We start from the raw sequence: 24,043 nt of genomic DNA on the forward strand, positions 1-24,043 counted from the left end.
CTCTTCCTGAGAATTGAGGACAGTTCTCTCTAGGAGAACTAGAACAGAAGAACCAAGAGGTATTTGATTTAGGAACATCCACTGCCTTGCAGCTATGAACATTTGTAATTTCACTGGAATAGGAAACTGCCTCTGCCAGTGCTGGTCAGCACCTCTGCAACTTAACAGTTCTGGAGAACTGTTGGGGAAAGAGATGTCAAACATCAATTCCCCAATGTGCATTGTCATTGGGAAAGATTTTTTTTTAATACAATAAAGCACATAAAATTACATTTTAAAACTAAGTCGATATATCACTCCTCTCCAGATAGTGTAGTGAATTTAACAGCTCTGACTTTGAACAGTGAGACTTGGGCAGGGGGCCACATGACCAACTTGTGTCAGGCTACATTCTCCTGGCTTCAAACTAGCTCTATTCACCTCACCATAAGTGAAGCCCTTGAAATAAAGAGACCTGGCTATGAGTTTCATGTACTACTAGACTGGACTTAGCCTTTATTTTATTCAACTGCCTGTGAGTTGAGCTCTTGGGTCTGCCATCAGCCCTGAGCTAATTTTCACTTCTAATAGCGCCCTAAAGATATTTAGAATCAGAATTTGAGTTATAAGGTCCTCAGGGATCATCCAATCCAAATTATTTTCCCTTTACAAAGTATTCTAAAAAAAACAAATCACAGGGGAGGCAACTAGATAGCATCGGCCCTGGAGTCAGGTGGGCCTGAGTTCAAATCCAGCCTCAGACACTTAATAATATCCTAGCTGTGTGACCTTGGGCAAGTCACTTAACCTATTGCCTTACAAAAAGCAAAAAAGATAAAATAAAAAATCACCATCCAGTCTTTTCTTAAAGACCTCTAGTCTCACCCTAGCCATACTGTTTCCACTTTTGCATAGTTAGGAGGAATTTTCTTAGATCATGTCTAAATCTGCCTCTTGTGAAATATTTTATGATTTTAAAGAATCGTACCTCCAAACCACTCCCCTCCATAACCAACAATAGAAGCCCCCCTTATAATAAATTAAGCAAAACATCAATAGCTTGGGCACGTGTGGAGATCTATTCCAATCTATAGTCTGCCCCCTCTCTGTAGGGAGGTAGAACATAAGCTAGTGTCAGTGTTAGTCCTCTGAAATAGCCATTTTACTGTATAAACTGGAAACCATATTAGTCCAACCCTTTTGATGTTACATTGTGTCTGGGAATCTGTAGGGTGCACTTCACTGTGGATGTTTCCATTGGTTCCTTAGAGTTGGGACTGGAGATGATTGTACCTGAAGATGATGCTTTACCTGTTACCTAGCCAACCTTCCCTCCCTAAATCTTGTAGTAATTCGGAATCTTGAGTTTCTGACTCAGGTGGTTAAAAGAGCCTTGCCTAGGCATAGTCACTCTAGGCAGAACACAGGTAAAGTAATTTTCCAGGTAAATCAAATGAAATACCTCCTTTTGGCAAGAAAAATCCGGAATCAATTAGAGCCAGGGAATTTCTATATTAGCATATGTAATGACTGTTTCAATTTCATAACTGGATTCCTGCTGGCCCCACCCTTTTCCTTAAATACACTTCCTGTTAAGAAAGTAGTGGCTCTTGCCCCATTGATCTAAACATGAGATTTGAAAGGGAGGATAAGACAAAATTGGGGTTATTGTTACGAAACTGGCAGCAGTAACATCATTGAGACGGAGGTGCCCTTCCCTGAGAGTGGTTTACACAGTAGCCTCTTCCAGTAAATGGTAGCAAGGCAAAGTGCTGGAACTCTGGAGAGATAGGACTTGATCTGACCCTCTCTATGTGACTTGCCTTTCCCTGAACCTCATCTGTAAAATGAGCGGGTGAGGCCAAATGTTCTCTGAGGTTCTTAAGTTCTTTCCAACTCTCGCTCTATTATCCTGCTAGAACAGTTTTCAGAAGAAGCAACTGAGGCAAACACAGAAATCAGAGTCATATCAACTTGGTTGGATCTCTAATATGAACCTGGATAGGGTTCAGGGCACACCCTTATCATAATGTGGAAAAAAATGGCTACCATGATTATTATTCTACTTGCTTAGATGAACTTCTCTGTCAAAGAATCACAGAAGATGGTGCTACCGTTGATGGAAGGCAGAATCTTTGACTAAAGTTCTTTAGTGATAATCTGGTATGAAGTTTCATGAATGTAAACTATTATTCCTGAGTCAGCCAAGGAGAAATTTAGATACTGACATCTCATGAGTTCAAATCAGAATTCCGTTTGTATATGAAACTGAACTTCTGTTAAACAGGTTTGGTTTTTTTTTTTTAAAGGATAGTAGATGGCACAATGGATAGAGAACTGGGTTTGAAATCAGGAAAACAGCCTCATGAATTCAAATCAGACATTTAGTAGCTGTGTGGCCCTAGGCAAGTTGCTTAACCCTGTTTGTTCCTCAGTTCCTCATCTGTAAAATGAGCTAGAGAAGAAAATGGCAAATCATTCCAGTGACTGATCTTTGACAAGAAAACCCTACATGGGGTTATAAAAAAACAGACACACTGAAATGAAAAACAACATATATTCTTTTGCTTGGTGATCTCAACAACAATAAAATCACTTTTTTTTTGGAAGACTGGATCCCCTGATCACCTAGGCTGTAAGTGTAGCCACACAGGTCTGATCCCATTACTGATAGACAAAAAAGTTTTAACCTACTTGATTTTTCTGACCTGGGCCCTGTGGTCTCTCCTTAAGCAGCCTGGTGACCCTCTACTCCCAAGCATTGACCAAATTTGTGCCAGATAATACAAACATCCAGTTCCCTTTAGCCCTGCTGCAGCTCACAAACCCAGAATTTGAATGAAGAACTAACCTCAAACACTCCCAGTTAAAAAAAAAAAATTATAGGCATACACTACAATGCTCAGAATCAAAACTCTTTTCTTTCTTGATTTTTTTTTCTATTAATTTACCCTTCAGGACATAGAAGTTCTCCCTTATACCAAATAAGTCATCCTCTTTTCGCTCCCCCACAGGAACTTTGAATTCTTCCACTAGAAAAACAAGAAAATTGATAGGAGAGGTGAGCTTTCACCTTATCTTATCCTAAACCAAATCTCCACTCCATTTCCTGTCTCTACATGATGAGTATTCCCTACACTCCTGTACAGATTCCCCTTGATTATCCAATGCTTGGCTCCTAGTAAGTTCTTAATAAGCAGTACCATCCCAATTTACTTTAGGAAGACTCAGCTGAGGTCCATAACTTCTTGTTGAAGAGGTGAGAGCCATACTTTATTATCAGTCTCCTGTGTCACTCCTATGATCACATCTAAAGTCTTTCATAATTGTTTTCCTTTATACTATTTTGGTCATCATTCACACAGATTTTACAGGTGTCTTATCTTAGTTCACCATAGACCATAAGATTCCCCCTAGGTATTTGTTGACCAATGAAGTGTATATATATATATGATACCATGCAAGGGTCTCCAACCTGATGTTTCCCCAGGATTCATCATTCTACTGGCCTGAAAGAGGTGTGGCCACTCATTTTTAAAATTAGGACAAATTCTTATAGCCTTGTACCTTCATTCTAAAGTGCTCAAGCCTCAGAATCACAGAATGTCAAAATCTGGAAGAGACCCCAAAGACCAATTAGTTCAAAATATCTGAAAAAGAATTCTCTCTACATTTCCAGTGAGTAGTTGTCCAACCCTGGCTTTTAAAGACCTCCAATGAGTAAACACTTTCTCAAAGCAATCTCATTTTTGGTTTACTCTAATTGTTTGGGAGATCTTCCTTAAATCAAGCCTAGATTTGCTTCTTCAGATTTCACTTATTATTGCCTTTGAGTCCTAGCAGAATAAATGTAGTCTCTCTTCTGTGGGATAGCCATTCAAATATTTGAAAGGTAGTTACCATTTTCCCCAAACTTCCCTGATCCCCGGCTGTGCTATTTCTCTAGCTTCATATTCTTAGGTCTTAATGGAAGGACTGAGGATATAGAAATTGAAAGTTATCTTACAAGTCATTTGGTTCATCCCTGATTTCTGAATGTATTGTGTTCAAGTCCCATCCACTGGGAAAGAAAGAATCAAGGAAAAGAATATGTTGAAAAATCTTAAAATCTTTTCACCCTTTTCCCAACTCAGACATTCCTTATCTGACCCAATTTCTTTTTAAAATTTTCTTTTGTATTGTGAACTTAACATGCACAAACATCTCAAGTTACAAAAAAAGGGAAAGATTATATAAGAAATTGTCCATTTTTGGTACAACTTTTTCAAGAAATATGTAACAACACAGTAACAAAAATACTTTATTTGCTTTCCCTTTACACTCTTTTTGTTTTTCCTGTTTTTTTTTAAAAAAGGTTTTGCTCATGCTCTTTTTTATGTTTGTTGTTAGGCACTAACCCACCTTCCTCCACTGCCTTAGCTTGTAAAAACTCTATAGGGTCAAACAAAAGAAATGAACACATTCCTCAGTTTGCCCCTCTAGCCCATCACCTCTCTCTCTGCTAAGAAATGAAAGGCACGTTTCTGCATCAGTCATCTGAAGGCTCGCTTGGGCTCTGGCTGGGCCAGGATTCTCTTCTTCACCCTCACTTCCTTTTCCCTGGTCTCTAAGCAACTGGGGAAGAAAGAGGGTCGCATCAGCAAGGTGGGCCTGTTGGGGCCACCACTCCCTGCTCCGGTCCAGCCCTGCCTCCCTCTCACCTGCCCAGGAACCTAACCCGCTGCAGCGGGCTGGAGCTCTGAGCGCATCCGAAGCCTGGGGAGGGGGCGTCCCGGCCTGGGGGTGAGGGGCGCAGGGTCCGCAGCTTTCGGACGCTTGCCAGAACCAAGCATGAGCGGCTTTCCCTAAGGGGAGGAGGGCGGCGGCCGGGCTGGCCCCGCATCCGTGGACGCACTGACGGAGGGTCCCGGAGCACCCCCGCCTCACTCCCCCCGACCCCTCCTCCCGTCCCCCCTTCTTCCGACCCGCCCAAAGGCCGGGGCCACGTGAAACGGCGGGAGGAGGAAGCTCCAGAAGCAGGAACTGGCCGGAGCGGCAGCGGGGCCGGGGCCGGGGCCGGGGCCGGGGCCGGAGCGGCAGCGGGGCCGGGGCCGGGGCCGGGGCCGGGGCCGGAGCGGCAGCGGGGCCGGGGCCGGGGCCGGGGCCGGAGCGGCAGCGGCAGCGGGGCCGGGGCCGGGGCCGGGGCCGGGGCCGGGGCCGGGGCCGGAGTGGAGGCAGCGCGGCCGCCGCCAGGAGCAGCTCCCTCCCCGGTAACCCCCCAGCGGCGCCCCGGCATCCGGACTGGTCCCCGGGGGGCGGACAGCAGGCGCGGCCGGGGGGCGGCTGCGGGAAGGGGCTCGCGGCCCGGGGCCCGGGGCGAGCATGGCCGGCCCGGGCCGTGGGGAAGAGGGGGGCTTGGAAGGGGCTTGGGGGTCGGGGCGGGGCTGGCAGGGATCGCGGGGAAAGCCGGGGCTGAGCCTCCCTGAGCTGGGAGAGGAAGCGGGAGGGGGATGGCAAGATGGTGATCCTGCGGGTCGGGGGGCGGGCAAGGCGAGGAGGATCGGGAGGTCCGGGGGGACCAGAGGCACAGCTGCGCCTCAGGGCGGACACGACCCCGTGGGTCACTCGAGAGTAATGCTGCCCAAAGGACCTTTGAGGGCCGGAAAGGTGCGACCTTTGAGGGCCCAGGATGAAAAGAATGCAGGTGACCAAGCCACCTGTAAACCTGGACTCTCCGCTAGCGTCAGGAACGCCCCCATCCGAATTTTAAGGAGCCCTCGAGTTGGTGCTCTCTGGGGAGGGGGAAGTCTGAGGGTGCAGGGACAGGGAAACCTTGGGAACTGAGGATGAGGTAGGTAAGTGACCCGGGGGCTGACCGTGCATAAGTCACCAGAAGGCTTAAACCACAAGTTCCTCTTCCTCTTTCTGGTCATGCTTGTCTTTCAGGGTATGTAATAGTGAGCTGTTGGCACATTCTCTAAGACTTGAAAAGGGTCCCAGAGAAGATCTGAGGATAAACACACACACACACACACACACACACACACACACACACACACACACATGCACGCAGGCACGCACGCGCACACACACACACACACACACACACACACACAGACACAGAGGCATCTTGTTTTGTTTCTTGAATTCAGTGTCTCAAGGACTCCTTCCTTTTTAGGCCTCCAGGGCAGCTATATCTTATGGGTACCCCACAACCCTATCCCCAAGGATCTGCTTGGCTGGGTCCCCAGCTCTGTCCAGCTTCCACCTACCTTGATTGCAACTGGAAATGACAACATATCTTTGCTTCCAGGGCAATAGAATGGGCTTCTCCTCTGAATTATGTAGCCCTCAGGGGCATGGAGTACTGCAGAGGTTGCAGGAGGCTGAGCTTCGACTCTTGGAGGGTATGAGAAAGTGGATGGCCCAGAGAGTAAAGAGTGACCGGGAGTATGCAGGGCTACTACACCATATGACTTCACAAGAAGGGGGCAGCCAGGTCCGAAACCTAGACCATGTCAGCCAGATCAACCAGGTGGGCACCTAATTTCTGTTCCCTACCTCATTTCCTTTAATGTTGCTCTTACCACTCTCCCTCATTACAACTACTGCTCTTCATCAGGGTTTTTCCTCTTTCATATCTCCTTTGGATTTCAGTTCATCCTCAAAAGAGTCTCATTAAGTTAATTCAGTGTTCTAGATGGTGGGGTAAAGCAGAGTCTCTAAGGCCAAATAGGTTAACAATTTTGTGCCATCCTGGCAGTAACAATGTGAACAGTTTGCTACCACCCTTCTTCTTCTTTCTTCACATATATTATCAAAAATTAATCATTGTAAGGACTGGCAAACTGCCTTCTGTGGAGGGTGGGGGGAGGGAAGTAAGATTAGGGGGAAAATTGTAAAACTCAAAATAAATAAAATCTTTAAAAAAATTTTTTAAAATAAAAAAAAAATGGGGGAAGCTAGGTGGCACAGTGGATAGAGCACCAGCCCTGGAGTCAGGAGTACCTGAGTTCAAATCCGGTCTCAGACACTTAATAATTACCTTAGCTGTGTGGCCTTGGGCAAGCCACTTAACCCCATTGCCTTGCAAAAAAAAAACCCTAAACAAAAAATTAATCATTGTATTTTTGGCAATACCTTAGAATGCTAAATAAATTAGTTATTATTATTATTATTAATTAACTTATTATTCCCAACTGCTTTTCTGCCTCTCCAACTGGATTGTCTCAACTTCTCTAGTATCTTCAACCTTGTCCTTTCCAATTTCTAGTCCTGGGTCGAAATAACTCGACAGACTGAAAGCCTAAGCCGGCTTCTTCGTCAGCATGCAGAAGATCTGAATTCAGGCCCCCTGAGCAAGTTGAGCATCCTGATCCGTGAACGGCAACAGCTTCGAAAAAGCTACAGTGAACAGTGGCAGCAGCTCCAACAAGACCTAACTAAGGTACCATCTTCCTTTCTTCTACTCCAGGCCATTCTTTTAGTAACTCCCAAAAGATAAAGAGCAAACACATGTAGAAAGACTTCAGGAAGGGGATTATTGCTGAGGGAGCCTTTCTTAGGATTCCTGTGGTGGAATGAAAGGTTGGTGGCAAATGATGTCCATGAAAGGAGAATCTGCCCATTTATTTTGTTCTTTTTCAGAGTTTTCCTAAGAATTTCTTGGTTCAAAATTCAAAGAAAAGCCTCTTAGTTATAACCGGTTCTCTTTTCTTTTCTAAAATTGGCTTGTCTGGTTACTCTAACCACTTTCCTTCTCAACAAGTATTTTTCTTCTGGTTCCTCTTTTCTGTTAATTTTCCTTTAATGTCCTGCCTGTACTTTACTTCCAGTTTTCTTCATCATGCAGTCCAAGCCTATCCTCTGCTCTGACTCTTCTCCCACTTTGGTTCCACCTCCAGATGTCCACATTGACCTGAAAACAATTCACTTTCTTGTATGACCAGTTCCCTTCCTGGGAAAGTTGGTGACACCCAGTCCTTCTCAGGAATGAATCATGAATTGGGGACTCCCTCTGCCTTCACATAAAAAATAGTCCAATGTGTGGTCAGAAGTCTAAGGGGAAGTATTGAAGGAAAGAGATCATCTGACCTTGCTCAAGACTATAGAATCTTTAAAGTCGACATTGTTCCTTCCTTTCCAAATTTTATCTTCAAATCCCACCCCTAAGTCAACAGAGACTTCTCTAGGTGGCTAATAAAGATCTAGTCTAGACTAAGCACTTTCAAATCATTTGGCCCCTCACTTTTCATATACTAAGAATGTGTTTCCAGTCCCCAGGGTCCTCTCTTCCTGCCTGATTTATTTCATTTCTAGACTTCAGCTCTGCTCAGATTCTGGTAACCAATGAATTCTCTAGTTCTTTTGTTGGAAATGGTGACACCTAGTGACCAAAATGTGACTGACCTAAAGCATTTCTCATTTCTTTTGAGATGGGCAGAGTTTAGAATCAGAACATTTTTCCTTTTTAGAGGGGGAAAGAGATATTAAATAAGGCAGTGTTGTTAATCTTGGAGTCAGGAAGACTTGAAAAATCCCACCTCTGACACTAGCTGTTTGACTTCTAAGTACCTTCTGCAATTTCCTAAAATTTCCTACATAGATATATATCTGTAGACTTATTGAAGAAAATTCCCACATCTGGAATTCTCCATATTGACAAAAATCACTGGTTCTTTTAAAAGAAATGCGATGTGTTCCAAATTCCTTTATATGAGTATGACTTTTTTAATTATTTATTTTTCCAGTTATATGAAAAGATAATTTTCAACATTCATTTTATTCCTATGATTTTCTGATATAATTTCATCCACCTCTCAGAAAACTGAGATCCAGAGGGTTTAAACTTGTCTAAGTGAGAGGAGTTGAAACTAAAACCTAAGTTTCCATACTCTAGCCTTAGTTCTTTTAAATAGCCAAAGAAGTTAGATTTTTTGTACAAAATAACCTCCCAAACTTTGAGAAAATTAGTTGCCTCTTTTACAGTGTTATTGAACCAGTCCCTACAGAAAGAAATTTTTTACTTTTAATCACCTTTCCTTTAATCTTTTGTTTTCACTTTTAAATGGTTTTTGTTGATATCTTTTGTTTTTGTTTTTGCAAGGCAAGGGGTTAAGTGACTTGACCAGGTCCTCCTGACTCCAGGGCTTGTGCTCTATCCACTGCACCATCTTTTGTTTTTATATCATCTGTTGAGTTGTTTTTTCATTTGTTCCCAGTCGTATCCCCATTGGAGGTTTATATGGCAATATAATGGGAATTGGGTTGCCATTTCCTTCTCCAGCTCATTTTCTAGATGAGGAACTGAGGCAAATATGGTTAGGTGATTTGCCCAGAGGCACACAAATTTAAGTCTCCAAGGCCAAATTTGAACTAGGCCACCTAGCTGCCTTCATATTACAATCATTTCTGAATAAGGTATTGCTTAACTTGGGTTTCAGTATAACTCTGCTAGAATCACATCCCTTCCAGGGATTCTCTCTGCTCCCTAACAGAGGCAACCCTACTCCACAGCAGCCCATATTTTAGAGACTTAAAACAGATGCTAAGTACCTTCCTTTGCTCTGCCAGATCCATAATCTAGATATTGAAAAGCTGAAAAGTCAGTACCGGGTACTGGCACGGGATAGTGCTCAGGCCAAGCGCAAGTACCAGGAAGCTAGCAAAGGTAGGTATCATCATTGGTTAGTAGAACTTCTCCAGATGCCTCTATCTAGAACATAGTCAGGGAACCTCTGGGTTATTAGTCTGGCATTGCCAAAGAAACAGCAGATGAGACCCAAAATTCAATAAAGAGATGCTCTTTGGGGTGAATTAATTAAATGGCTGACTAAATATAGCTCTCAAATGATGTTATAAATATCCAAATGGCCCTTGGCAGAAAAAAGGTTCCCCACCCATAATTGAGAGTGAGAACCATGGATCTGCTTTCCTAGAGAAAGGATGCCTAATAGACAAGAGCCCTATCCCTACCTATACAAATACCTCATTGGTCTCTAGGCTTTGATTTAACCCAAGGTATACAGATTTGTTCATAAGGATAAGGATTATATCTTAACTTTTTGGTATCCCCATTAGCCCCTAGATAGATCCCAGCACATTATGGACAGTGCTGTTAACTAATAGAGATGGTAATAGAAAGGTTACCCTCCAGCCTAGACTTGGAATTGATAGTACTTTAAGTACCAAGTACTCAATAACCTCTAATCTAGAGAAACTGTTGGGAGAGAGCATCTGAACCAAATTTTCCCTTTTTGTTTCTCCTTAGAGGCTGGTCTGGTCCAGTAAAGCCCTTTGCATATAGACTTGGGAGGAGGGGGGAGATCCACTTGATTTGGAGGTCCAGTCTAGCCCAGCCCTGGGTCATCCCTGATTTAGAGCAACCCTAAAATGTTGGGCTACTTCCTATATAGCCCTGGAGGGTTGGGGTTCACACTGGACAGTGGGTTGTTGTGCATCTTATGATTTCTCTTCAGTTTTGAAAAGGATTTAATCAATACTGCTTATATCCTGAACCCCTTCTCCATTCAGACAAGGACCGGGACAAGGCCAAGGATAAGTATGTTCGGAGCCTCTGGAAACTCTATGCACATCACAACCGCTATGTGTTGGGCATCCGGGCTGCCCAGCTGCACCATCAGCACCATCACCAGCTGCTGCTTCCTGGCCTCCTTCAGTCCCTGCAGGACCTGCACCAGGAGATGGCCCTAATCCTGTAAAGACCTCCCCATTTGACTTCTGTTGCTCTCCAAATCTCTTTCCTCATCTCCCATTTTGTCCCTTGAATCCCCCTAGAACCCCAGACTGGTTTGACCTATGATAGGCTTTCTGGCAACATGGTGCAATGAAAGAACCCTACATTTAGAGTCCCAGCATATGAGTTCAAATCTTAATTCTGCTGTTTGTGCAACCTTGGCCAAGTCACCTAACTTCTCTGGGTCTCACTTTCTTGTTAAAATTTCTATTAAGAAAGGAGGGATTAGACTAAAAGCTCTCTTAAATCCCTTCTAGCTTTTAATCTATAATCCTATGATCCCTCTTCCTACCTACCTACTGGAGAACTTTCCAAAGCCATTGGCCTACCCTCTTGAGAAATAATCAGGGCAAGGGTTTGAAAGAAATGCAGGAGATGGCATCAAGAGTTGGGTCAGGGGGTGAGACAGAACAGTAAAGAAGGGGAAGGGAGGAAAGACAGATATTTCTCAGACACCTAGTGTTTGGCACTATGGTAAGGGCTTTATAAATGTTATATCATTTGATCTTTACAACTCCCCTTGGAAGGAGGCAGTGTTATTATTACCCCCCTATTAAACTTGAAGAAATTGAGACAGAGATTCAGTGACTTGCCCAAGGTCACACAGCTAATAAGTGTCTAAAGGTCATAGGTGAACCTAGGTCTTTCTGACTCCAGGCCTGGCACTCTATCCACTGTATCAACCAGTTGCCTTGGCATCTTAAATGATGTTTCAGGAGGGGTTTGTTAGGCCCTGATCCTGAGACTGAACACTGGAATGAGATGGGGAAAGGGGAACTTGGAATGTAGAAAACTCCATCCTGTGAGAGGAGTCTCCTACAGATCCCTGTGCTTGGGGGTGGGTGGGTGGCAAACAGGAAAGAGATCCTACAGGAGTACATTGAGATCAGCAGCCTAGTACAGGATGAAGTGGTGACCATCCATCGGGAGATTGCATCTGCTGCAGCCTGCATCAATCCTTACACTGAGTATGAAGGCTTTCTTCAGCAATATGGGTAAGCTCACTAGTAGACATTAAGAATCCACCTATCTTCCACCTATCCCTATCAAGTACCAAAGCCATTTTATTGAGTACTTTCTCCTTGCCCAGGGCAGGAATCACCCTTGAACTCTGACCTCTATGGTACTACCCGCTCCTCCACAGATCAGCACCAAACGTCCCTCCCTGTGTGACTTTTGATGACACTTTGTTGGAGGAAGGTGAACAGCTGGAACCTGGGGAGCTGCAGCTGAATGAGCTGACAATAGAGAGCGTACAGCACACGTATGTATGGGAATGTGATCTGTGTGTGAGGCAATGGCATTGCCACTGTTTGTTTCTGTGTAGGCAGTTTGGTTCTAAGACTATTGAAATGGGCCTAAGAACTACAGGATATGTGTGTGTGGGGGGGGGTTGGAGACTCTTAAACCCCCAAGGTATAACATGAGGCCTGAAGATGATAAAGTTATGCTGAGGGGGTGGTAGTCACAAGCAAGTTGGTGAGCATCTTTCCTGGAAACTTCTCTTTCTTTGGAGGAAGGAAGGGCTGGGGCTATTACTGACACATGCTTTGGGGACCATAGCCTAACTTCAGTGAATGATGAGCTGACCACGGCCACAGAAATGGTGATGAGCAGGCAACAGATTGTCACCCAGATGCAGAGGGAGATTCAGAGGGAAGAAGAAAGCATTCACCCAAGGGAAAGGTGAGACCAAAGGAGCAATCCGAGGGTCTGGATAGATGATAGTTTGTGAAGAAAAGAGGAAAAAGAATAGGATGGGGTGATCTTCTCTATCTGGCCATCTGGTCCATCCAACAGAGTACAGCTCCTAGGGAAGCGCCAGGCTCTACAGGAGGCACTCCAGGACTTCCAGGTATCCCTTTGCAGCCAAGCCAAACTGAAGGCCCAGCAGGACCTGCTACAGAGCAAGTTGGAGCAACTGGGTCCTGGGGAGCCACCCCCTGTCCTCGTGCTCCAGGATGACCAGCACTCCACCTCCTCCACAGTACGTCTGTTTCTCCTACCTCACTGTTCTGACCCCCTGACCATGCCCTGGCCACAGACAATGTTGTCTGCCTAACTCCATTTCTGCTTCCTTCAGCAAATGCTGAAGTAAGTAGACCCTTATTATGCCTTTTCCCCTTTACTGAAAACTCAGTCGTGCCCTGAAATCTATCCTTGATCGCAGGAGCAGGAGCGTGAGGGTGGAAGGACACCCACATTGGAAATTCTGAAGAACCATATCTCAGGAATCTTCCGCCCTAAGTTCTCAGTAAGAAGGTTTAGATACTCAAGTCCCAAACCCATTCACTCTATATTCCTCCCACTTTGTTTTCCTCCTTTTCTCCTTGATCAGTTTTCATGTCCTGTCAGACAGGGTGGTCTGGGCCTTCACTTACGGGGAAAAAGTGCTGTCCTTGGGAGCAGCTGTTCCTATGCTGGGTTAGTCACATATCCCCTATGATTTCAAAGCCACAGTGTTCACCACCAGCCTCCTACTCCACAGCTCCCCACCCCCTAGTCTTGACTATGACCTCAGTAGCTCCATCCAGACCTTGACTTTGATTATACATTAGCCCCTTACATTAAGAATGTGGCTCAATTGAACAAACATTTATTGAGTCTAACATATGCAGTGGTAGGCAATATGGGTTATCAAAGATGAGTTGGATGTGTTCCATGCCCTTGAGTACTTACAATTGGGGACACATCCATAAATAACTATAACCCAATACAGTATTTTACTAAGTGCCATAAGAGAAGTTTTTCAGGGTTTTTGAACAGAAGTAAATCATATATGATTGGGAGAATAGTAGAAGATTAAGAAGCTGGCATCCAGTGTGGACCTTAAAGGATAAGTAGAATTTTTAAAAAGTTATTACTGCCTTTAGTTTTTACACCACCATTATTTCCCCTTAACACTTCACCCCCTCACCAAATTCTTCTTTGCAAACAAAGAATTGGTAGAATTTTGACAGGAGGGATGGGGGTGGGGGAAGGAGCATTCTAAGTGGAGGGAATAGAAAGAATAAGGGTGTGGATGTGGAAGAGGTGTGGAACATGTTCAGGGAACAGCAGGTAGTCTGCTTTGGCTAAAGCAAAGGGAACATTTGCTATGTAGTGAGAGATAAGACTAGAGATAAAGGTGCCATATGGTAAAGGACTCTGAATGTCAAACTGAGAAGTTTGTACTTAATTTGGAAGGCAGTAGGGCTCTATTGAAGGGCATTGGGAGGGGGACATGAAGGGTAGGGGAAGGGAAGAGTTATATAATCCAAGCTGTTCTTTTGGCAACATGTGTGAAATAAACTAAAGGGTGAAAAACTGGAGTTGGGGAGATAGGAGGTTATTACAATAGTCCAAGGAAAAATTATGAGTCTGAATCAAGGAGGAGGTAGTGGGAAGTTCCATATGTTTATCTGGGTTTTTCCCCTCTACCCCCAGCTCCCTCCACCACTACAGCTCATCCCAGATATACAGAAGCCTCTACAGGACCAGGTGTGGTATCATGGCGCTATCCCACGAACAGAGGTGCAGGAGTTACTAGTGAATTCTGGGGATTTTCTCGTGCGAGAGAGCCAGGGAAAACAGGAATACGTGCTATCTGTCCTGTGGGATGGGCAACCTCGGCATTTCATCATCCAATCTTCAGATGTGAGTTCGGGGAGGAGGGGCATTATGGGACTATTGTATCCATTATCCCTTTTACAGGCAAACCCTTTGGGTCAGAAAAATACCGAGCAGGGGTAGATGAGGAATATTGGGGCTATAAGAATTCTAAGGTTATAAGAAATCTAAGAGATGATCCAATTTAGCCTATTCAATTTACACATAGGGAAACCAAGACTAAGATTAAATGACTATCTAACATCATATGTCTAGTTAGTGACAAAATTGATTTAGAACCAAGGCTTCCTACTCTAATCCATTATTCTTTTTATTAAACTATGCTGAATCTCCATCTAGAGAAATTCAGAGAGGAAACCATATTAGTATGTGAATGGTATGACTGGATATGACAACTGATATGAATAGGATCTGATCTGTTTCTTACAAAAGTATGCCTTAGCAACTAAGCCAGGAAGACCACAGTCCCTTTTTCCAGTGCAAGGCTGTTCACAAAGGCCTGGCCAGCCCAAATTCAGGTATGCTGTTTTCTTGCTCCTATCCCCTTTACAGAACCTATACCGGCTAGAAGGGGATGGATTCCCTAGCATCCCCTTGCTTATTGACCACTTCCTCCGCTCCCAGGAGCCCCTCACCAAAAAAAGTGGTATCAGTCTGAAGAAGGCAGTCCCAAAGGTAATTTTCCCAAGCTGTGCCTCTAGATTTCCTCCCTCATCCTTTGGTAAACTGGTCCATCTGTCCCCACCCTAATGGCTTTTGCATCCCCCCATCCTTTTGCATCTAATACTTTATCCAAGAGATATTTGTCCTAGAATCTGGAGGGCAGAGGAGGGAAGGAGAAAAGCAAAGATTTTTAAAGGGAACTTAGCTCACAAAGTAGGAAAGAACCTTTCCAGTAGACCTGGCCTGCCCAAACCTCATGAAAATAGTCCAACAACCTTTCTGTGTAACATTAGCTCAGTTTTTCCAAATCTACTTCTCCAGGATAAATGGGTCCTAAACCATGAAGATCTAGTGCTGGGTGAAAGAATTGGACGGGTAAGTGTCAGTGCTATGCTGGCTTGAATCCTCTGTCTGAATCACTCATGCCTCCCCACTGATTTCCCCCTCCCTAACCCCAACCCTCACCTCCCCTTTTTCAACTCCTAAGCTATATACATGAAATAGCCTCCCTCTTATTTCCTAATTTTCTCCTATTAAGATACAAAGCTTTATTTGATTACAAATTGGTCAATAAATTTTAGTTTGAACCAAGTAATTGCGTACATTTTAGACACTGGCAACCCCCAATTATTATCTGGCTAGCAGATCACTTTAAAGATGACTTCTCCATGACACCCACTTATATTTGTATTTGGAGGAACCTAATATGAGAATTTGAAAGGAACTCAGAATCTCTCTAGGCCAAGTCCCTTATTTTACAATTGGGACTGAGTCCTAAGGAGATTAAACTTGTCAATATTGGTTAGTATAATTTCAGGGTGTATAGGTTGGGTTTTTTTAAGTTTATAATTTTTTTGAGCTTTTTAATATTCTCTCTTTAGAGTTCCAAATTCTCTCCTTCCTTCCCCACACATTAAGAAAGCAAGCAATATGATATCCCATGTACATGTGAAATTATGCAAAATATAATTTTTTTCTATACTAGCCATGTTGCAAAGAAAAATAGAGTGAAAAAATATATGCTTCAGTCCACACTTAGAGTTATCCATTCTCTCACTGAAGGGGGATAGCATTTTTCATAATGAGTCCTTTGTAATTGAATTGGATCATTATATTGATCAGAATATCTATGTTTTTTACAGCTGATAATCATTATAATATTGCTCTTACTTTGTACAATGTTGTTTTGGTTCTGTTCACTTCACTTTACATCAGTTTATATAAGTCTTTCCAGGTTTTCTGAAATTCTTGTCATTTTTTATAGCCTAATAGTATTCCATAACAATCTATATCATAACATATTCAGCCATGCTCCAGTTGATGGACATCTCCTTAATTCCCAAGTCTTTAGCACCACAAAAAGAGGTCCTATAAATATGTTTTTTACATAAATATGGATCCTTTTCCTTTATCTTTGGTCTCTTTGGGAAGCAGAGCTAGGGTTGCTGGTCAAAGAGTATGCAGAGTTCTATAGCCCTTTGAACATAGTTCCAAATTGTTCTCCAGAATGATTGGACTAGTGTACAACCCCAACTAGAGTGCATTAGTTTCCTTATTTTCCCACATAACTTTCAGTGTTTGTAGTTTTTCCTTTTCTGTCATACTAGCCAGCTTGATAGGTATGGTAACAGGGTATGTAGTTTTTAACAATGGCTCAGAAACATATTTAGGAGGATAAATCTGCTAAAAACATAAAGGCATTTCAAATCCAAACAGAAGGTTATCTATGTCATTTCTCTCAATTAGCTTAGGAAACTGGAGCTTATTTTCTTATTACATATGTACTTGAGTTGATTCCTCAACTTAATTTAAACTCCTTAAGAGACATTGGTGGCTAGGTAGCGCAGTGGATAAAGCACCGGCCCTGGAGTCAGGAGTACCTGGGTTCAAATCCGGTCTCAGTAATTGCCTAGCTGTGTGGTCTTGGGCAAGTCACTTAACCCCATTTTTTTGCCTTCCAAAAAAACTTAAAAAAAAAAGAGAGACATTGGATTTGCTCCATTCTCTGGAGAGAGAGTTTGCAAAAGAAAGATGGATTGATTGATATAATGCTGAGGTTCCAGGGAAAAGGGTAATTGGGAAGGAGGAAAACAAGATGATTGAATGGTGAGGACTCTGCTTTGAATCTAAGTTTTTTTCCAGGGGAACTTTGGAGAGGTGTTCAGCGGCCGTCTGCGGGCTGACAACACTCTGGTGGCAGTAAAGTCCTGTCGAGAAACTCTCCCACCAGATCTCAAAGCCAAATTTCTGCAAGAAGCCAGGTGAGAAGTAGTAGTAGTATAGATTCTTCATCCAGCTCCTAGACTGCCCTAGTTCATTTTCTAGTTGACTGATTCCTATTCAGTTTACTTATGTCAAGCACCCGGGGAAAGATATGAAGTTTAGGCAAGACATAGTCCTTCATGGCTCATGTCAAAAGGAGATCCTAGCAGGGCCTAGAAAATAATAACTCAATAAATTTTGAAAATTGTATTCCTCAGCATGTGAAAATTAAATCCTGTATTCATTACCAATACTTATTGTTTGTTACAGATTTGAAATCTTCTCTATAATATCTTTGACTTGATAAAATAAAATAAATCCTTCCATGCCACTGAGAGCAGAGTTCATTAACAATATATATACATTTATAGAAGTAACATTAAAAAAGATCCCTAGAAGTTCCTTTATATTGGGCCTAGGTAGCTGCCTGCTTTGCCTCCTGTCTTCTCGACTTAACTAAATATACTGTCTGCCTTCCTTCAGTTGAGGAAGAGAGAACATAGATTGTGTTATATTAAAGTAAGGTTCTGAATCTGGCCCTAATCCCCTTCCCTGGTGATTCCCTCACAGAATCTTGAAGCAATACAGTCATCCCAACATTGTTCGACTCATTGGTGTCTGTACCCAGAAACAACCTATCTACATTGTCATGGAGCTGGTGCAAGGTGAGTGTCTCCAAGTTAGAGAAGATAGTCTAGTCAAAGCAGCTTCCTGTGGCAGTGTCAAAAATACCCAGACAACTTCTTCACTTCCAAGACTTCTAGCTCCTTAGGAGTTTCCAGTTATATTGTTGAAGGCTTAAAACATATGAGAAGTATTGAAGAAAACTAATAATCATTGTAAGATAATTATACAGCACCTCATTGTTTAGAAAGTGCTTTCCTCACAATAGCCTAGAACAAGAATTATTATCTCCACCTTACAGATGAGGAAACTGAGTTAATAAAAAATAATATTAGCTAATATTCATGTAACACCTACCATAGCCAGTGCTTTACAATTATTAATTCATTTGATCCTCACAAAAGCCCTGGGAGGTAATTCTATTATTATTCCCATTATGCTCCATAAGACAAACAGAGATTAAGTGACTTATTCAGGCCACAGTTAAGTATCCAAAACTAGATTTCAAACCCAGGTCTTCTTGACTCCAGGCCCAGAACTCCATCCACAACATTATCTAGACTTGCCAATAGTCACTTAGGATTATAACAACAACAACAACAACAACAATTATAATCCATATTTCTCTAACCCTGAAATGAGCAAATTTTTGTTGTGGTTCAATGATGTCTGTCTCATTGTGACTCCATGGGCCATACATACCAGAACTTTCTGTCCATGGGGTTTTCCTTGGCAGAGATCCTGGAGGGATTTGCCATTCCCTTCTCCAGTGGATCATTTTGTCAAAACTCTCTACTATGACCTGTACCTGCTTGACCTAGCTCATAGTTTCATTGAGTTATGCAAACCCCTATGCAGCAACTAGGCAGTGATTCAGGAGGGAGCTGTAGCACATAGTGTGTGCTTAATAAATATTGATTGATTGATTGATTGATCTTGCACTTTTAGAAGCACTTTGCATAAATTATCTCATTTGATAAGAGGTGTCAAATGCATAACTTGAAACCAGGTCTTCTGACTGGTCCTGGTGATTTTTTTCCAATACTTGGTAATGAAATAATGTCCAAGATTCTCCAATACTTGGTAATTAAATAATGTCCAAGATTCTCTAATCCTTTGTGTTCCCTTCATTCCTTCCTCAGGTGGGGACTTCCTGACCTTTCTTCGGACAGAGGGTGCCCGGCTGCGGGTTAAGTTGCTGTTGCAGATGGTGGGTGATGCAGCTGCTGGCATGGAATACTTGGAGAGCAAGCACTGTATCCATCGGTGAGTGCTCACAGAACGTGATGCCCTTCAGTCAAGATGATGGTGGATGGAACCCTGACCCTTTGCTGAGGTTGAGGGGCTGGGGTCATCAGGATTGACCTTGGGTTGGAGGTATTCTGGACTTAATTTTTTTGCTACTGCCTTCCCCAGGGACTTGGCTGCTCGGAATTGCTTGGTAACAGAGAAGAATGTGCTAAAGATCAGTGATTTTGGAATGTCTAGAGAAGGGGCAGATGGAATCTATGCAGCTTCAGGGGGTCTCAGACAGGTCCCTGTCAAATGGACAGCACCTGAAGCTCTTAACTATGGTACCAACTCTTTTTCTCAAATCACACTAGCCTTACCTGGCCCCTGGTCCCTAACCTAGGTCAATGCAGGGTATCCTCTTTATGGGGTGACATCTGAACCTGAAAGTGGCTCTCTACCTACCTTGTACCATGTAGTTGGGTTGGAGTTTATTTCCAGCATTCCTGCTTTCATCCATTCACCCAACTTCTTATAGACACAAACACACACACACACACACACACACACACACACACACACACACACACACATACGCCTCTTCCCCTTCTACAATTAACTTAGCCCAGTCTAATCTATCGTCTGCTACACAACCCAGGTCGATGCCATACTCCCAGCCAGAGTCTAGAGGGTGTCACCAAGGAAGCTGGCACTCCTTTTTTCTTGTCCCTTTACTTTGATCAGAAGACCAAGAACCATCTCACTGGCTTCTCTTTCCTCCCAATTTGGTTCTCTTCACAGGGCGCTATTCCTCTGAGAGTGATGTATGGAGCTTTGGAATCTTGCTTTGGGAGACCTTCAGCCTGGGGGCATCTCCCTACTCCAACCTCAGCAACCAGCAAACTCGGGAGCTTGTAGAAAAGGGTAAGAAGGGTGACTAACTTCCCTCTGATAAGCTATAAGTTCCAACTTCATCAGGGAAGTTGAATATCCACTTTTCTTCCTCAATAGCTAATTTTTATTTATATCACTATATGTTTTTGTCTCATTCAGTTCTCATAAAAACTCCTTATTATCCTTACTTTTACAGATGAGGAAAATGAGGCTAAGAATAGTTAAGTGACTTCCCACTGTCATATAACTAGTGTCTGAGGCAGCATTTGAATTAAGGTCTTGTTGACAACTGGATTCTTATTGATCCCTAAGACTCTTCACTTTAGCAAAAATTTCAAAAAATGTAGGACTAGAAGGAATTTAGCAATTGTCTCAGCCAGAAATTTTTTAATTTTGGGTCTATAAGGTTCATGAACAGATTTCAAAGAGATACATGAAATTGGATAAAAAAATTACATCTTTATTTAGTTGATTTCTGCTGTAATACTATAAATTTTATTTTATACATTTCATAATAGCCAGCATTTATTTAATTCTTAAGCATTTGAAAGCACTTTATAGAGGTCACTTTATGCATTTAAAAGCATTATTCTGAAAAATAATAGAAGCCTCCCCAGAATGCCAAAGAAATTAATAATACACATGAAAATTAAGAAATTCTGATCTAATTTATCTCAAGATGGTAAGAATTATATTAGGAAATAAGAGATCCTGGGAAAGATAAATGACCACTGATTGTTATTGGACTTCTCCTATTTTCTCATTCTCTTGTTCATCATATTACTCCCCAGGTGGGCGCCTGCCCTGCCCAGACCTGTGTCCTGATGCTGTGTTCCGGTTGATGGAGCAGTGCTGGGCCTATGATCCAGGCCAGAGACCCAGCTTCAGTGTCATTCACCAGGAGCTAGAGGGGATCCGAAAACGGCATAGGTGATACCAAGAACAGGGACACCAGTTTCTGCCTCTCCACCCCTACCCCCAAGGAGTTATTCTGATTGGGAGAACATGCCTTCTCCCTAGCCTCAGCTTTTTCAAAGCCCCAGGGCTGGACAGGTACCAGCCTGGTAGGTACCAGCAGGAGCCCTCAATCTCTCTGGTTGGAGCCAAGCATTCCCCCAGGCCCACAGTTCACACTGCCAAAATCAGTGCAGGGACATGTTTCTGTACTGGTTCTGTTCTGTACCCTAATGTGCTTCTAGGGTACAAGCTGCTTCCTTCTGTGAGAAATAATAAAGCTACTTATCCTTACTCTGGATACTTTGGATGCAGCTTATTTGGAGAGGCTAGATTTTCTAGTACTTATAACAGTGGAAAAAAATGTGTTTTAGGGACTCTGAGATACATGTGGGGAATGTTGAGGTGGGGTAGGAGTGGAGGGGGCCCTGCATCCTGTGGGAGTCATCAGACCTCATTTACAAGTCACTGAGAACAAAGGAAAGATGGCAGAGCCCTGAGGCTAGGGGCCCATTTGGCAGGCAGCCTGATCTGAACAAAAGACACTAGAGAACAAAAGAAATTTGCCTGCCTGGAAAGTTATATAGAGTCTTAGAAGTGGAAAGGACCTTAGAAGTCATATAGTCTAGTCTCTTACCCAGTGCAAGAATCCATTGTATATACTGTACTAGCAAGTATCTCTGAGAACTTTCTTTGTATTATGACAAAAATATTTTATCTCTATCTTTTGTTACTAAATTGCCTAAATTTCCCCAGTATTATCCTTCCTCCCCCTCCTAGAAAGTCATCTCAAATAACAAAAGAATTTTTTTTAATGAAAAGGAGGAAGTGGAAAAAACCAACCAGCAAAACTGATCAACATGTTGAGAAAAACTACTGCGAAACTTTACATAATGATCCATACTTTTGGACCTCCCACCTCTGCAAAAGAGTGGGAAAGGTATCTTTTCATATCTTTTTTTTTTAAGGTTTTTGCAAGGCAATGGGGTTACATGGGGAGCCCAAGGCCACACAGCCAGGTAATTATTAAGTGTCTGAGGTCGGATTTGAACTCAGATACTCCTGACTCCAGGGCCGGTGCTCTATCCACTGCACCACCTAGCTGCCCCCTCATATCTTTTTTTAAAGACTTTATTCTGAGTAATTTGTGAAAGATCCATTTTTGATGGATATGTGATTTTCCTTTCCATTTATATTGTTGTAGTCATTATGTATATTGATCCCTTGGTTATGCTCATCTCACTTTGCACCAGTTAAGTCTTTCCATGATTTTTTGGATTCATCATATTTATCATTCTTACAGCATAGTAATACTCCATTCTATTCATATACCATGGGTTGTTCAAGCTCCCCCTAATCAATAGCATTTACTTTGTTTCCAATTCTTTGCTACCAAAAAAAAGTATTCCTATAAGAATTTTTGGTTTATTTTGGAGCTTTGTTTTCATAAATGGACTACTTGGGTATATATTTCTAATGTGGGATCTCTGGGTCAAATGGTAGACATTTTAAAAATATATCTGATATAACTTATGAATGTGTATGTCTTTCTTGCTAATCTCCAATTCCAATTTTAGTGTATATACTCTCAAAGCAAACCCTTGACTGAGCACTTTCATTTAGTGAAGTAGGCTGATTGATTTTTTAACAACTCTAATTTTTAGAAATTTCTCCCTCATATTGAGCCAAAATCTTCTTCCTCGTTGCTTCTAAGTTCTGACTTCTGGAGCAAAACTATCCATCTGAAAAGATAGTTCCAGGCCCCAAAGCTTGGGTTTAGTTTCTTTTTAATATTATGATGGGCAGCTAGGTGGCTCAGTAGGTAGTATGCTGGGCCTGGTTCTGTCAGACCAAACCTTCAACATCTTGAGTAAGAAAAGGTGGAAGCTGCGTCCTGGGAATGACTCCAAAACATTGAGAGTGATTGCAGGACTTTGAATTTGGTTGCAGAGATTTAGGTAGAATGCAGAGAATCATGTAGATCTTTAAGATTTAGAACTGATTGGGACCTTAATGTATATCTAATCCAACCCCCTCATTTTACAGAAGAGGAAACTATCACCTGGAGAGGTAAAGTGATATACCAAAAGACATTCTAGTTCTAAAGTGCAGAGACAAATGTGAAATCCAGGTCTTTTAATTCCAAATGCAAGGGTCCTTCCACTAGATGGGGCTAGACTAGATGATTTCCAAGGTCCCTTTAAGCTCTATAATGCTAATCCTCTGAGCAAGTCTAACCTCAGTTGCCCTTTTATTTCATCATCATTGAATACCATTTACTAAGTATCTCACTTTATTCTATATTTGGTACACTAGCAGCAGAATCCAAAGGCTGTAATAACACCTCCCTCCCTCACTGCACCAAGACACACACACACACACACACACACACACACACACACACAAACAGCCAAAATTGTGAAATTTTTCTTTTTTGGTTAAACAAAAATTTATTAAACACCAACTACTAAGGAATACAGAGACAGAAATTAAATCCTGCCCTCAAGGGGTTTATATTCTACTGGTAGGAGTCAACACTTAACCAGGGAAGTAAATGTAAAATACATACAAATAATTTCAGGCGAACAAGAAAGCCCAAAAACTACAATTGTAGAGGAACAAGAGTCTCAGTTACATTTTGAAGACAGTCAGAGCTTCTACAATGAGAAGAAGAGATGGAAGTCCATTTCAGATATCAAAAAGCCATTTATGCAAAGCAAAGGCACAGAGATAAAAAATGGTGTTTTTTGGTTTGTTTAAGTTTTGGGGTTTTGTTTTTTTTTTCAGAGAAGAGTTAGATTTAATTACCAAAAAAGAGTAGTTAAAGGAATTTAATATGAAGTAAAATTGATAAGGTATATGGAAACCAGATTATATAAACCTTTAAATGCCAGTCTGAGAAATTCACATCCTGGTGGCAATGGAAAGTCATTTAGGGTTTTTTTAGAGAGAGGAAGAGGGTAATATGTACAGAAATGTGTTCTAGGAATATTAATTCGGAAACTTGAGAATGAATCAGAAAGGAGAGAAAATGGAAACAAGGAAGTCATCTAGAGGGGTGCAAAATCATGAGAGCCTGAACTAGATTCGTAG

General features: G+C 42.4%; 1 protein-coding gene across 2 annotated transcripts; it reads left to right on the forward strand.

Moving 5' to 3' along the window:
* Nucleotides 1-5,171: 5,171 nt before the first annotated feature.
* On the forward strand, nt 5,172-22,672 carry FES (FES proto-oncogene, tyrosine kinase). 2 transcript variants are annotated; one of them, XM_074234048.1, is made up of 19 exons: nt 5,172-5,228; nt 6,272-6,493; nt 7,232-7,405; nt 9,532-9,628; nt 10,492-10,675; nt 11,572-11,709; nt 11,859-11,978; nt 12,278-12,400; nt 12,515-12,701; nt 12,885-12,968; nt 14,141-14,350; nt 14,876-14,998; nt 15,308-15,361; nt 17,129-17,247; nt 17,819-17,913; nt 19,015-19,138; nt 19,289-19,446; nt 19,904-20,026; nt 20,788-22,672. In XM_074234048.1, exons 2-19 carry the CDS (start codon nt 6,281-6,283, stop codon nt 20,928-20,930), a joined length of 2,469 nt encoding a protein of 822 aa, XP_074090149.1. In that variant the 5' UTR covers nt 5,172-5,228; nt 6,272-6,280; the 3' UTR covers nt 20,931-22,672. The 2 variants fall into 2 exon arrangements, with proteins under 2 accessions (XP_074090149.1, XP_074090148.1); XM_074234047.1 differs by lacking the exon at nt 5,172-5,228 and having other exon boundaries at nt 5,562-6,493.
* The last annotated feature ends 1,371 nt before the right edge of the window (nt 22,673-24,043 follow it).

This window comes from Macrotis lagotis, chromosome 4 (assembly GCF_037893015.1).
Source record: "Macrotis lagotis isolate mMagLag1 chromosome 4, bilby.v1.9.chrom.fasta, whole genome shotgun sequence".
Lineage (NCBI taxonomy): Eukaryota > Metazoa > Chordata > Mammalia > Peramelemorphia > Peramelidae > Macrotis > Macrotis lagotis.

What these genes read in the sequence shown, in the direction of transcription:
- FES (XM_074234047.1), top strand. Translation starts at nt 6,248, where the DNA reads ATGACAACATATCTTTGCTTCCAGGGCAATAGAATGGGCTTCTCCTCT. An exon ending in CAGGAGATGGCCCTAATCCT is followed by an intron (nt 10,676 to 11,571) that starts GTAAAGACCTCC and finishes GGTGGCAAACAG; the next exon opens with GAAAGAGATCCTACAGGAGT. An exon ending in ACCTGAAGCTCTTAACTATG is followed by an intron (nt 19,447 to 19,903) that starts GTACCAACTCTT and finishes TTCTCTTCACAG; the next exon opens with GGCGCTATTCCTCTGAGAGT.